The sequence below is a fragment of the Pyrgilauda ruficollis genome, unplaced genomic scaffold (assembly GCF_017590135.1).
Source record: "Pyrgilauda ruficollis isolate IOZ18807 unplaced genomic scaffold, ASM1759013v1 scaffold1, whole genome shotgun sequence".
Taxonomy (NCBI): domain Eukaryota; kingdom Metazoa; phylum Chordata; class Aves; order Passeriformes; family Passeridae; genus Pyrgilauda; species Pyrgilauda ruficollis.
Window position 1 is genome coordinate 7229946 of NW_024508100.1, and position 13391 is coordinate 7243336.

General features: G+C 38.0%; 1 protein-coding gene across 1 annotated transcript in view; it reads left to right on the forward strand.

Annotated features, from left to right (window-relative positions):
- PPP2R2C (protein phosphatase 2 regulatory subunit Bgamma) overlaps window positions 1–13391 on the forward strand; it is a 132548-nt gene that overhangs the window by 75732 nt on the left and 43425 nt on the right. Inside the window, exons 2-5 of the mRNA XM_041481235.1 lie at window positions 3319–3416; window positions 4017–4182; window positions 8340–8452; window positions 10708–10885. Coding sequence (XP_041337169.1) covers window positions 3319–3416; window positions 4017–4182; window positions 8340–8452; window positions 10708–10885 — 555 coding nt within the window. The remainder of the gene's footprint in view (window positions 1–3318; window positions 3417–4016; window positions 4183–8339; window positions 8453–10707; window positions 10886–13391) is intronic.

Here is a 13391-nt window from a genome sequence, read left to right on the forward strand (position 1 = left end):
AGGAAAAATACTGAATATCTTGACTTTTAAATCCAAGTTTATGTACATTTCTGCATATACAAGATGGAAAATTTAAAATAGGAGTAGGAAGATTCAATGCAGATTGTTCTATAAAAGATGGGATTTACAGTTTGATTGTAAGTGTTTGGCATTGAGGTTACCCATAATTATTCTTAATAGGTAAATTATCTCTGTCTCTGATAATCCTAATTGTCAGTGCAAAGCTTGGCACTGCCAGCAGAGATATGGAAGGTGTAGTGTAGAAGAAGGCTGGAAGGAGTCTTTCATCTCTGCCATCCCTTGCCAAGGGCTTACTGTAAATGCAAATTCATCAGCTTTTCTATTGTGGTGCATTTATATATCCTGGAGAGGCTGAAATCTGGGAATTAATTGCTGTGTGTGCTCAGGGGGCCACTCTGCAGTGGGAGAATCTTCAGGACTGGGACAGTAGTGCCTGATGTTGCTGCAGCATTAATGAATATGTGGGGGAATGTCCTGCAGAAGAGTATGAAGAGCTTTGTTGATTGATTCTGACCTTGCTTCATCTGTTTTAGGAAGAGCCAGCCTGGCTAACCCTTTGTAAGAAAACAGCTTGGCTGATGTTCACCTGCTGAACAGATATGCTGGATATGCTTGAGGGGGTGGCGGAGTGGTGGTGTCTGTGCAGGGGACAGATAGCTGTTGTTTTCAGCTGTTATTTACAAGATCAATAAAACTGATTTTCCAATTCAAGGATAATTTTTACCAACAAGCTACACAGCCTATAAGGTCATAATATTGGATCTGCTATTTTTCAGAACAAGTTAATTTAAAAATGATAGGTATTTTCCAGCTCAGGATTAGTTTTTCTAGTAGAAAGGAGAGATGTATTTGGAAGATACACCTTGGGAGGGGGTGAGAATTTTGCCTCAGAATAACATTGTTGCACACTGCCCACAGTCCTTTTCTTTGAGCAATAATTTAACTGTGCATGATACTTTAATGAAAAATGCAGTATAATAAGAAAATGCAGAGCTGTTTTATTACAATCCTGGTTCAGTTATTATGTGCAAATACTGCTGTGGACTTTACTGGGCAATGACAGATGCCCTCTGTAAAGTGCAATATATTTTATTTTTATGTCACTGTAGAGAAGAATATTTGTGACGTTGCGGAACTATTCCTGGCCAATAGCAAGTGTATTCACACATATATGTCCAATGCCATTCATTCCTACTGAAGTTACTTTATCTTATTCTTTTGTGGCCTGTTGAGAAAGTCTCACGAACATGACTCATACACACACACATATTTTAATACTACATTTCTCCCTCTGCATTTGCCCTTCTTCCCCATTGCACACTTAAGATAAGGCACAATTTAAAAGGAGTACCAGTATGAGGCTTCTGCAGTTGTGCCTGTGTGATTGGGGTGAGATACAGCTTTGAAAGAGTAAAATCATGCAGCTGTCATTTTATAAGCAGGTGACCACACCTACTGTCAGTATGAATTCTGTAGGGTGAGGAGAAAATAGCCAAGAAATGTTCTTCCATTGAAAGCAGTCTGAATGAACTTTACATGCCAGGAAAGTTGATTAGAATTTTAGATTTTAGAAAACAACCCTTTTTATTTCTTCAACCCATTGCAAACCCCAGAGCATCATGAAACATAACCAGAGTATCTGTCCTTTTCCCGTACTTTGGTGAATCTCGGGCTTTTGTAGTTATTATCTATGAAATATGCAGTCTGTGGAAGTCCACATAAAAATCAAATGCCATTACCTTTGAGAAGTTTTGGATTCAGACCAAAAATACTCTAAGTCTTCATGTGCCATTTTTCTCAAAGTCTACACATCCATTTATGGTTCCTTTTCCTCCTTTATGTATTGGGGTAGTAGAGGAAAAGAATGGAGGAATGTTGGTTTGATTTAGAAGAATTTGATGGTGAAGATTTGTTTAAAATACGAAAAGATATTTTTCTTTACTGTGATTGGAGTAAAGTTTTCCTTTTTTAGATGGTAAATAGTTTATCATGTTTGAGTAAGAATCTGGCTTTTGGATGGCTGTGTTGCTGATGAGAGCTACTGGCAACAGACACTTTGTAAACACCAAACTGCTAGTTTATTAAAAGAATAATAGGAACAGATGTTTTCAATTCATAAAATGTATCAAGTAAATGGTACATCCACTTGTTATTTCAATTCCTTTGAATTTCTGTGAACTCATTTGGGGCTAGGTTCTCAAAAGAGCTTAGCCCACTGTCACTTCATTGTTCTCCCTGTAAACTGATGGATGATGAACGTGTTTGGGAGCTGCAGCTTTTTATGCCTAAAGGGGAGCTCCTAACTACTGAGGCTTCTGAAATCTGGCCCATGTTTCTGATGAGTGAATACTGATCATTATGGAGGATTCATACATGCAGTCTCTGAGTAATACCCTGCATTTGCCTGTGATTGTATATATGATGGTTTCTTAATTTACTATTGCACTAGGCATTTTAATTCAAATTATGCTAATAGTGTAGGATTAGCTGTGGATTTTGATTCTAGCATGTACTGTCATTCAAACAGAAGAACCAGTTCTTTAGCTCCAAGAGCCTCTTTCTCCCTCTCATCCTTATGTGTAGTAATTTGTGCTCAAGACTGGCCTCAGGTTTTGATGAGGTTTCTTGTTTAAGCTGATGAGATTGCTTAGGGAAGGCAGTTGTTGAAAATCATTAGAAGAGAGACTGAGATTCTTTTTGTCTTCTGATGACACATTTTTACGGTGCTGAAAAGATTTTTTGAAAACAGTGATTAGAATGGGCCCTTGCCAGCACCGCACAGTGAACAGTTCTGGTTTTGCCTTCATTCCTCAGTGGTAGGACAGGCTGTACATACTTTGCTTTTGCATTTTGACTCCAATACATATTTGAGAAAACTATTGCTAGAGGGTTATTTTAAAATCACCAGATAGCTTGTAGAATAAATAATACATGCAAGAGAACTGATGTTACATTGGTCCTTGCTAGGGCATATAGCACAAAGCCAGTTTTGTTATTTGCCAGTACTGAAAAAAAGCTTTCTAGCCACCCAAGATGGCTCTTCTTGAAGCATAACCTCTCCAGAGAGCTTCTCCTCCCCCAAACTGCAGATGTGCTGGAAACACAAATTTGCCTCTTTAGTGTTTGCACTTGTTTCATTAGATTGTAATGGCATGCAGCCTGTTTGCATTAGTGAATTCGTCTGTATTCCTTCAAATCCCTCATTTGTTGCATTTTTTGTGGAGTGCCTGATATTTCTGGTGACTTTGTGTTGTAGCAGCAGTCTAAAATCTGCCTTTTTTCTCTTTCTTCCTCCAGCTGATATTATTTCTACAGTTGAGTTCAACCACACTGGAGAACTGCTGGCTACTGGTGACAAGGGGGGCCGAGTTGTTATATTCCAAAGGGAACCTGAGGTATGTGGGTTACCAGTGTCATCCTCAATAGCCTGAGCAAACATGGCTTAATTTTTAACACTTTATTTGAATTGAATTAACAAACTTGTTTATAATCTCATGATTCAGTAAAACAGAGTGTCATCTGTTCAGAGACGAAGTGAAATAGAGTAAGGATTTTTAACTCTTAAGTTTGCTGCCCCAAACAAAAATGCTTCAAAGCTCCAAAATTCTGATATAAGATAAAAGAAGGTTATTTTTGTTTTACTTCTTTCTTGTTTTAATAGATTTTTCCTGATAATGGAACCCTGTTCTGTTTAAAACAATACCTTCACTTACCTTTATTTTCCACTTGTAAATTCCATTCATGTGCAGTATCTTGTGTAGAAGTCTTTCCTGAATAGCTGACATTTCTTCAAAAATTCTAATATTAAGTGTTTCAATACTCACAGGAAATTTTATTCTTGCTGAAACACATCTGTCAATATCATGCTTTAAATGAGAAATTAAATTACATTACTAATATTTTTTATATTTGTAAGGCTGTTTCTACACCTTTCCTAAGAGATGAAGATATATTGCTGTCATAAACAACGTTTCTGTTGTTCTTATTCTCCCTAGAGTAAAAATGAGCCTTACAATCAGGGGGAGTACAATGTTTACAGCACTTTCCAGAGCCATGAACCTGAATTTGATTATTTGAAGAGTTTGGAGATAGAAGAAAAAATAAACAAGATCAAGTGGTTACCACAGCAAAATGCAGCTCACTCACTCCTATCAACAAATGGTGAGATTGATGAGAGTATGCAGGACATAGCAGTATTTGCAGTATTTGCTCTGTGTGTTTTAGTGCTGACGTATATATTTGCTCATTTTAATCTACTGGTGTAGTAATTTCCTCTTTCAGAGTTTACCAAGACTGTCATACTGCCTCTGATATCTGTTGTTTGTATATTTTATTCATAGAATCATGAGGTTTTTCCAGTTGATTATTCATGGACATTTAAAGAGTTATCCATTTTTCTATTAATATGCAGTGTTATACTGAAATAGATCATGTGATAAAGGCATCACCTTACTCAGCAGCTTGTGTTTCATGGGAAATTTAGAATTTTTTCTGCTGTATTTGTCATAACTTTTATTATTTGTAGATGTGTAGATGAACGTAGGTGAGAGATTAATTTATTTTTCTTTTCATTCATTATCATCAGAATAGTGTATTTAGGTTTTAAAAGGTACACAAATCTTGGGAAGACAGAAGGAATAATACTAGGCTATTGATACTGACTCATATTTCTGACATGTCTAAAGCCTGTTGATGAAAGAAGGCAGTATTATTACCAAGAGGGGATATTCAGATATGAAATAAGGAGAAAAATCTGAATGTAACCTAACATGAGTAGGTGTCATTTAGGAAGCATTTAGACACCCACAGACACAAAATACCACAAAAATGGTTTTAAATTTTAGATCTAATGGTAATCAGAAAAGAATTTTTTTGTTCTAGAAGTTTGAGTGTAATTGGGAGTTGGTGATAAAAAATAGGGTAATCTCATCTTTGGAAACTGGCACAATATAAAGTAATTGCTTTGTTTTAAAATACAGAGCATTAAATAATGTTTACAGTAATTCAAAGCAGATGATAATTTTTTAGTATTCTGTAGTTTGTTTTACCTAAAGTTGCCTTTGACTTTTTGGGGTCACTGTTACTCATTTGAAATTAAACTACCTGTTACAGAGAGGTGATTTATGCTAATTTAATGATTAGTCACCTTACGAAGTTTATTTCTACTATTCTCCCTTGGTCAAAATATTCCTCACCCCTTCAGATAACTAAGAACAGCTTCTTCTGAGTGTGTGATACAAAAGCAGATTATTGAAAGGGAACCTCTCCCTTTTCATTTTAAAGTTTGTTTTTCAAAACACAAAGGAATGCAGCCAAATCCTCAGATTTTCAGCTTTTGCAGTTATAGATAATAGATTTCTACATGAGTTTGCTGGTTTGTGCTGTCATAAGAGGGGAGAAAGGAAGAAATAACCAGTCCTAGTGCTGCTGTGGTTAATCCAGTTTCCACCAACAGTGAGCAAGCCTAGGACCTGGAAAAATACTTTGGCCTCTGCTTCTCCTCTTTAGTTTTGGAGCATCTCAGCAGACCCCTGCATGGTGAGGAGAGCAGAAATGGTTCCACTGGCACAAGCCTTGGATTTTGGCTTTGAATTGCAAAACATTTGCATGTGCCAAGGAGGATTCCTAGCTTCCTGGCACAGCAGGGTTGAAGTCTCAAGATTCACCTCCTGGCATATTCTTAAAGATGGTTTTAGCTTCAGGGTACAGACAGCCCACGTTGAATTATTCACTGTCTCACAGATTAGCTGGGAGAAGCCTTTGACAATATCTATCAATTCCATGCCTATAAAAAGGGATAATAATATGTTTCCTAACTTGAAGGCACTACCTGTCACACATGCTCATATTGGGCAGATGGTAGAAATATCTTGAGTACTGTTTTTTGTTTGCTAAATTCCAAGCCTGCTATTTTAATGCAATTTTTGATATTTTGCTCTCTGGCAATTTAGGATCTAATGCATGTTTTTTGCAGAAAAATGAGAACTGTGAAACAGCATCCTTTCCATGTGCTCAGGTGGACAGTGCCCACTGAATGTGCTGGAGGAGCATCCTGCTGTTCAGGAGCAGGAGGGGAGAGTCAGTCTAAATCTAACCCTCAGTACATGAGACTTGGCAGGTCTGCACCTGCCCAGATTTGTTTCTTTCGTTTTAAGGAGGACTTGTGTCTGAAGTTGTTTCTGTACAGGTCATCTCTCTAAGAGTCAATCTTGGTTCCTTTCCAGTTCATGTTATCAGCTAAGCTTTGATTGTGGCATCTTAATTAATGGAGACAGAAGGAATCACCAAGGCTTTCAAATCCCCCTGTGGATTTACAGTGCTTGCAGTTAGAAAATTTGTAGTTTTCACTGTAAAATGAACAGATTTTGTAGTATAATAATAACAACGTAGTATGATTCATTGGTATCTTCTGTACCAGAATATATTTGGGCCACTTTCAGTGTGAGCTACGTAAGGTAGATCAGAATTTATACAGATTATTTCATCTGAGGATTTCAGGCTGCTTACCAGACATTAATTAATTGTAACTTCACAACACCCTTGAGACTGAATGCTTAACCTCACAGAGATGTTTCTGTTTTTTCTATATTTTGCAAAATATAAGCATACTTAAAACTTATGAGTATTTAAAGAGGTAGATAAAGGAGAAGAAACCCAATACATGATAACCTTACCTGCTAATAAAACGGTTTTCACTCAGGAAAGAGGTAAATTTATTAATAGCAATCAAATCTAACAATGGAAAATTGGTTTTGTTTTTTCTTATAATTCATTTTAAAATTGCTGTATTTATAATTTGTTGCTAGATCAGCAAGAATGCACTATTTACATGTAATAAAATATCCAAGGGTGTGACATGACCTATGTGTATTTTTAGTAATTAATTAACATGATGTACAATACAAATGAAATTTATTGAATATTTAAAAGGAGCTTTTTAGTTGCAGTTTGAACTAACCTCTTGTTTTGTAGATTGACTGTAATTGTATTGTGATTCTTTTTTGCTTGCATATTAGCATATCAATATCGTTAAGAGACACATACTAGCAAAAAATGAGTAATGGAGGAATTGATTTTGAAACAAAGAAAGTTCAAAGTTAAAAGTTGCTACAGAAATGTAAATCAATTAATGTTTTTCATATATCCTGTCTTTAAAGTGGTTTGTACTAGCATTTGAAAGTTGTGCTTGGATCAGCCACACTGGGGAAATTATTATGCTGTGCTATGTACTTGAGGAAACAAAGGTAAAGGAAGAAAGTGGGATGAAATCAGAAATGGTGCAGGAACTGAGGTTAATAAATCTGTGCTGGCAGCTGAAGGGCAGAAGCTTTGGAAAGACTTTGGCTGCTGCACAAGCAGAGGAGTGAAACAACCATTAGAGTCTCAGGGACAGATTTTTTGCAGAAGAGTTGGCATTGATTTTTCAGTCTAGGAAGTGTTAGGGTTGGCAGGTTAGGAGCACAACCACAGTGGGAGTGGACAATCAGCATTAGGAAATCTGGAGCTTCAGCTTGTACAAAAAAGCCCCAAAGACAAATGCAATTTGAAGTGTTTAAAACATGTTTGTTGGTTTCAGAGGCTCTTTGCTGAGAGACATCATTGCTCTCTCATCATGGGCTTCACCCATCATAAGAAAGGAAGAGTCTAGATTTTAGTCCATTAGGATTAATACATTTTTCTCCTCACTGCTCTCTATTGCCATCACAACACATTTGCCTTAGTTTCATTGGTTTTTTTTTATTTTAACTCAGTCTTTTTCTCAGCTGCTTTCTAGTAGGAGGGAGAAATACCTCATTTTTTACATAGCCTTTCATTTGCAGGAGCTCCTGAAGTTACACCAATGCACCACTGCCCATTCCCCCGGTGGGCATTGGTCTGGCTGTGTACTCCATGCTGTTCTTGTGCTGTTTATAAGTAACCTAGCAAACTGGCATTAGCGCCAAACTGGTTTTAATATTGACATTATTTCCTTGTGAGGTCAAATTGATAAACTGAGCAGTGAGCATTGAGTAGTTTGGGCTTGTTCCACCTGCAAACTGCCAGGCTGGATTCATGAGCAGCATGTGTTCTGCATGCTCCACACAGCCTGTCAGCTGCCAGGAACCCCTGACTGGGTGTGAAGGTCTGGGATGTGCTTTATGAGTACTTTGTCTGTGGGCAACATTTTCTGGATGTGCAGAATGAAGTGACCCAGACTATTTCAGCACTGGACTTGTCTAAACCAAGGTGTAAAATCTTCTTTAAGGAATATATTGTGAAAGGTGAATAACTGCACTCAGAATTCCTATGCTGACAGTTGCTTGTCTTTTCTTTTAAAGATAAAACAATCAAATTGTGGAAAATTACTGAAAGAGATAAGAGACCGGAGGGGTACAACTTAAAAGATGAAGAAGGAAAGCTTAAAGATCTTTCTACAGTAACATCACTGCAGGTAAGCTTCTGTCCATGTCCAAAATTCAGTTGTTTCTGTATGAAAAAGGTAGTGCTAAGTCCATAAAAGATTTAATATGTACCTAATGCTAAGTATTTATATGATAATTCTAACTTAAGCTTTAGCTGACTGCTAACTGTATTGAATCTGCCACATATTTGCAAGTCACAAATGCTTTAAGATATGCTGACCAAAATAAGTATTTTTGAGAGTTCATGTTGGTTTTATTTTTCCTGATAAAATTCTCTTATTGTGATTTAATGTGCTTTCATAAAAGGTTCTTTAACCTCTTGTGCTGGAAGCATTTTATTTGTAATTAATTTTGAACAGGATTCTTGCCACATTCAGAGCAACTGAGTTAAAGACAGTACACCAAATTTCAGTTTCATCTTTTTTTGGTTTTATAAAAAAATATTTTAAGAGTGGGATTTGCAGTAGTCTGTGGTCTGGTAAACCTGAGAATCTGCATTGCTGAAAAGATGCAATCATGGAACTCATATAAGCATATGTGATTGTAGAATCATTTAGTTTGGAAAAGACTGTTGAGGTCAAGTCCAACCATGAACCCAACACTGCCATACTCAATAAACCATGTCCCCAGGTGCCACTTCTACACATCTTTTAAATACCTCCAGCTATGCTGACTCAACCACTTCCCTGGGCAGCCCCTTCCAGTGCTTGACAAAAATTTCAGTGAACAAATCTTTCCTAATATCCAGTTATAATATAATAACCGATATAATCAAATTATAATATAATAATCTTCCCAGTGCAACTTAAAGCCATTTACTTTTCTCCTGTCACTTGTTTCTTGGAGAGGAGACCCATCATCCACATGTTAATGTAGATTTTTGCTCTCAGACTTTTTTGGCTGAATTCACTCCAGGTGTTTTGGCAAAGGAAGTGGCTAAAGGTTAGAGCTGGACGGCTGTGTTGTAAACACTAGTATGTCTTTATTATTGAAAACAAAACAACCCAACAAGTCTGTGGGGGAAAAAAGCTTCTATAATGTAAATATGACTACATTAATGGAATATTTATCTATTCTGTATGATTAGGCAAACAATACTATTCCAGATTGCTTATAGTCTGAGAATTTTCTGTGAACTCAGCTTCCTCTTGAGGGGAAGTGGAGAGGCAGGCCCTGATCTCTTCTCTGGGGTGACAGTGACAGGACAGGGAATGGCCTGAAGTTGTGTCAGAGGAGGTTTAGGTTGGATATCAGTAAAAGGTTCTTCACCCAGAGGGTGGTTGGGCACTGGAGCAGCTCCCCAGGAAAATGATCACAGCACCAAGCCTGGAAGAGTTCAAGAAACATTTGGACTCTGCTCTCAGGCACATGGTGTGGTTCTTGGGGATGGTGCTGTTCAGGGAGTTGAACTCTGTGATCCTTGTGGGTCCCTTCCAACTTGACATATTCTGTGATTCTGTATTCAAAAGTTGAGTTTTGTTTTGTTCCTTGAGTAGAAAGTGAAACCCAAATATTTCAAACTCAAACTCTGTTTTCCTCTTTTAGACTACCTTGTGGGTTGATGTATGATAGATTGTTTCTGATGCATGTTCAACAACATGGAATAGTCCCAGTCATGGACCACAGCTTTACATTGTTTAATGCTTTATTGATAGGGAAAAAATTGAGTGTCTACCTATTGAAGCATGACTTTGAAGTGACACACAGGGAGGTAATGAGGGCACATTGACAAGTGATAATCTGTGATATTGGCTTTTCGGGGGTACATGTGTATGTACAGTATGTCGTGTTGGCTTTGTTTTGCAAGCCTTTATTTATTATGTTTCTCTGAGATTACAGCCTTTTCTCCATGTGAGATTTTTGAAAGAGAAACATCAAGTAGCAAAAGAAATAGAGTTAAGTGATTCATAACTAAGGGCAAACCCTTTGGCAAAAGCAAAATATGAGTGCTTCACTGCTTGACAGAGCCTTCTGCACATGTGGGCCAGTAGGTCGTGCAGTGGGACTGACCTGTTCTGTCAGGAACAGTCCCTCCCTTCCCACAGTCCAGGCTTTCCATCACTCTGCCTGCCTCTCTGGTCTCTCCTTTCTTGCTTAGCAAGGAAGGCCTTGCCCAGCAGTTAATCCATGGGGATCAAGTCGAACACATGTGACAGTTCTTAGGTTTATAATATCACAGTCTTTGAATGCTTTCTCTCTATTGGAATTCTCATCATCCTAAGCGGTATTTCAAGTCTTACTCTCTCTCTGGTTTGTGTTTTGTTTTTGGGTTTTTTTTTGGCAGGTGCCTGTATTGAAACCCATGGATTTGATGGTGGAAGTCACTCCCAGGAGAATCTTTGCTAATGGTCACACCTATCATGTCAACTCAATATCCGTCAACAGTGACTGTGAGACGTACATGTCAGCGGATGATCTCAGGATTAACCTCTGGCATTTAGCTATCACAGATAGGAGCTTCAGTATCCTTTATTGTGATTCCTTGCTCAGTGTTCATGTTATTAGTGGGCTTAACAGGACTATTTTAAAATATTTTTCTGCAGGTTTTAAAATATACCTCTACTTACCAGAATCCCTGCAGCATTTGTAACAGAAAATGTTGGGATATTGTAAGAGACAGCTAAGAGATTGAAAAAATCAGGGAATTTTATATAAAAAATAATGGTGTTGGTTAAAGACATTTAAATAGGAAACAAATGCCAGCTGAATGGTAACTATCCACCTGTCTAGAATACTCTGTACTGTCATATCCTGAAGACATTTCATGCTGAGCTATTGCACCTTGTTTTGCTGCAAGGTCAGTCCTTACCCTGCCCCTGCCCCCCATTCTCCATCATCCTGCTTTCCACAGCCCTGATGCCCGAGGTGCACAGTTTGGGGGTGAGGCTCAGCTGCTTTGTGTGAGTTGTATCTGTGATTAATGCAGGCATTGATGTTTCGAGTGCTGGTGTTATCCTGGAAGCTCCATTGTGGAATCATTCTGGCCATCTGTGAGGCTGCCCCTTGCACTACAACAGGGTGTCTTGGAGGGGGAGCAAAAGAGAATGTAACCAAGAAAAGTGATTCTCTGTGTTTTGCAGAACATAAATAGACTGGTAAGAACAGAAATAGGTTATGGGGACAGGTCAGAATGTTGTATTCCTTTGGTGATTTCTTTTTGAGTCCATCAAAAGGAGCTAGAAGAGTATGTCTCTGTGGGTTTATATGAGGGGCTATTAGATGTCAAAGTGAAGTCCTGTTGGGGTAGATTTCCTCAGAGAGGGCACCAATGTGATGGGGTGTTCTCCCTGTCTCTGGTGATTCTATTTCTTCCTTTGTGTGCCAGGTCATCTTTGAAATTCAACCCATCCTTTGCTAATGTCACAGGAAACAATGATCTTTAAATCAAGCAATGCTTAATGTCCTTAAAGAATTACCTTTGCAGGGTCAAGTGACAGGTGCTCTTACCCTGGCGATTGTATATCTGAATATCTATCTCCTCAATTTGTTTCCAAACTCTTAGTGCTTTTCTGTCCTTCACCCGTATAGATTAAGCAAGCTTAATAGATTCCCTCCTTAATATGACTGTTTATTTAGGAACAATTTTTACGTGGTACTTCAAAGCCCACCTATGTCTGTCTTAATATCCAAGCATCCGTACTTTCATTCTTTAGTAAGATAAGACAGATCATAATTATTTGCCAGCACAGCTGTTTGGAGTAGCAGTGTGGCTCTGACAGTGTCCTCCTCACAGCAGATTCACCCTCCAGACTTCTCTCTGTCCTGGACACTTTTGCATGTGACTGCTGTGTGTTCTCCTCTGCTGTGTGTCCTCCTCTTGTAAGGCAGAGCAGTGGCTCAGGCCAAGCACAGTAACCTCTGTATGCCTGTGTGTGATCACCAGATCACATTCCAGAATGCTTATGGAAGATAAAGCTTTGCCTTTGGCAATTCCTTTTATTGTGTTAAAGCTATTTAATAATCTATGGATTGCCAAGACAAATGTTCTTGAAAAGTTTAAAAAACCAAGTAAATAGTTATTATTATAGTTCATGAAGACAACATGAATTATTAGTGCCATTTGCCACGCTAAGAGCTTACTGACAGAAATATCAGCAGTAAATTAATAGCTGTGTGGACCTTGTTTCAAGCATTATATCACTCCTGTGGTTGAGTGTTGGGGAAGATCAAAAGTTGAGTATGTACTGATAAAATGTCTTTGAAGGTTTCTGATTGATTCATAGATTTAGCTCTTAAAACATGATAAAGTTTATAGTGACACACTCATTTTCTGAGTATTTTCTAAGAATGATCATGAGAGGGAAATTAAGAGTGTATTTTTGAGTTTTAGGATAGGAAACTTTTCCTGTGTCTGAGACAGTGGCTTTGGGATACTTGGATTTCTGTCTTGGATTGGGATACAGATATTGCTGCTTCTTTTGCACTTGAATGAAAATCTGTGAGGACTGTGATGAGAGAGTTCAAGCAGTGACAGGAGATAACACTAGGTAATGGGATAATCAATTCTAGGGGCAAAATGTTCCTGCTAAGGTGCCCATGGTGGCAGCAGGTTGGCTTTTGTGGCTGGATACCTGTATGTATTCAGGAGAGTAGGCTGAGTTAAAGACCCACTACTGTTTCAGACAATATAAGCTGTACCTGTCTGTACTCAGTTGTCAAAACCAGGTGATCAGGCAGATTACTTTTACTTAATTCTTTGATAAACAGAAATTTTGACATAGATACTCCAAGAGAAGGTGAGATAATTACAGAATATTGCTCATATTGGGGAATTAACTGGGAGGCCATAACTGAAAGAAGGGGATGAGTAAGTTAAACTTGCATCAGTCTCCTGACAGGGATCTTTTTGTCCATACAGAGCCCTGTACGTCTTGTAAAATGGCAGGGATGTGTTTTTCCATGGATAACAATATCTGTCCCTGAAACTGCATTTTTGTCCTACAGAAAAACAACTTACATAAAAATCTC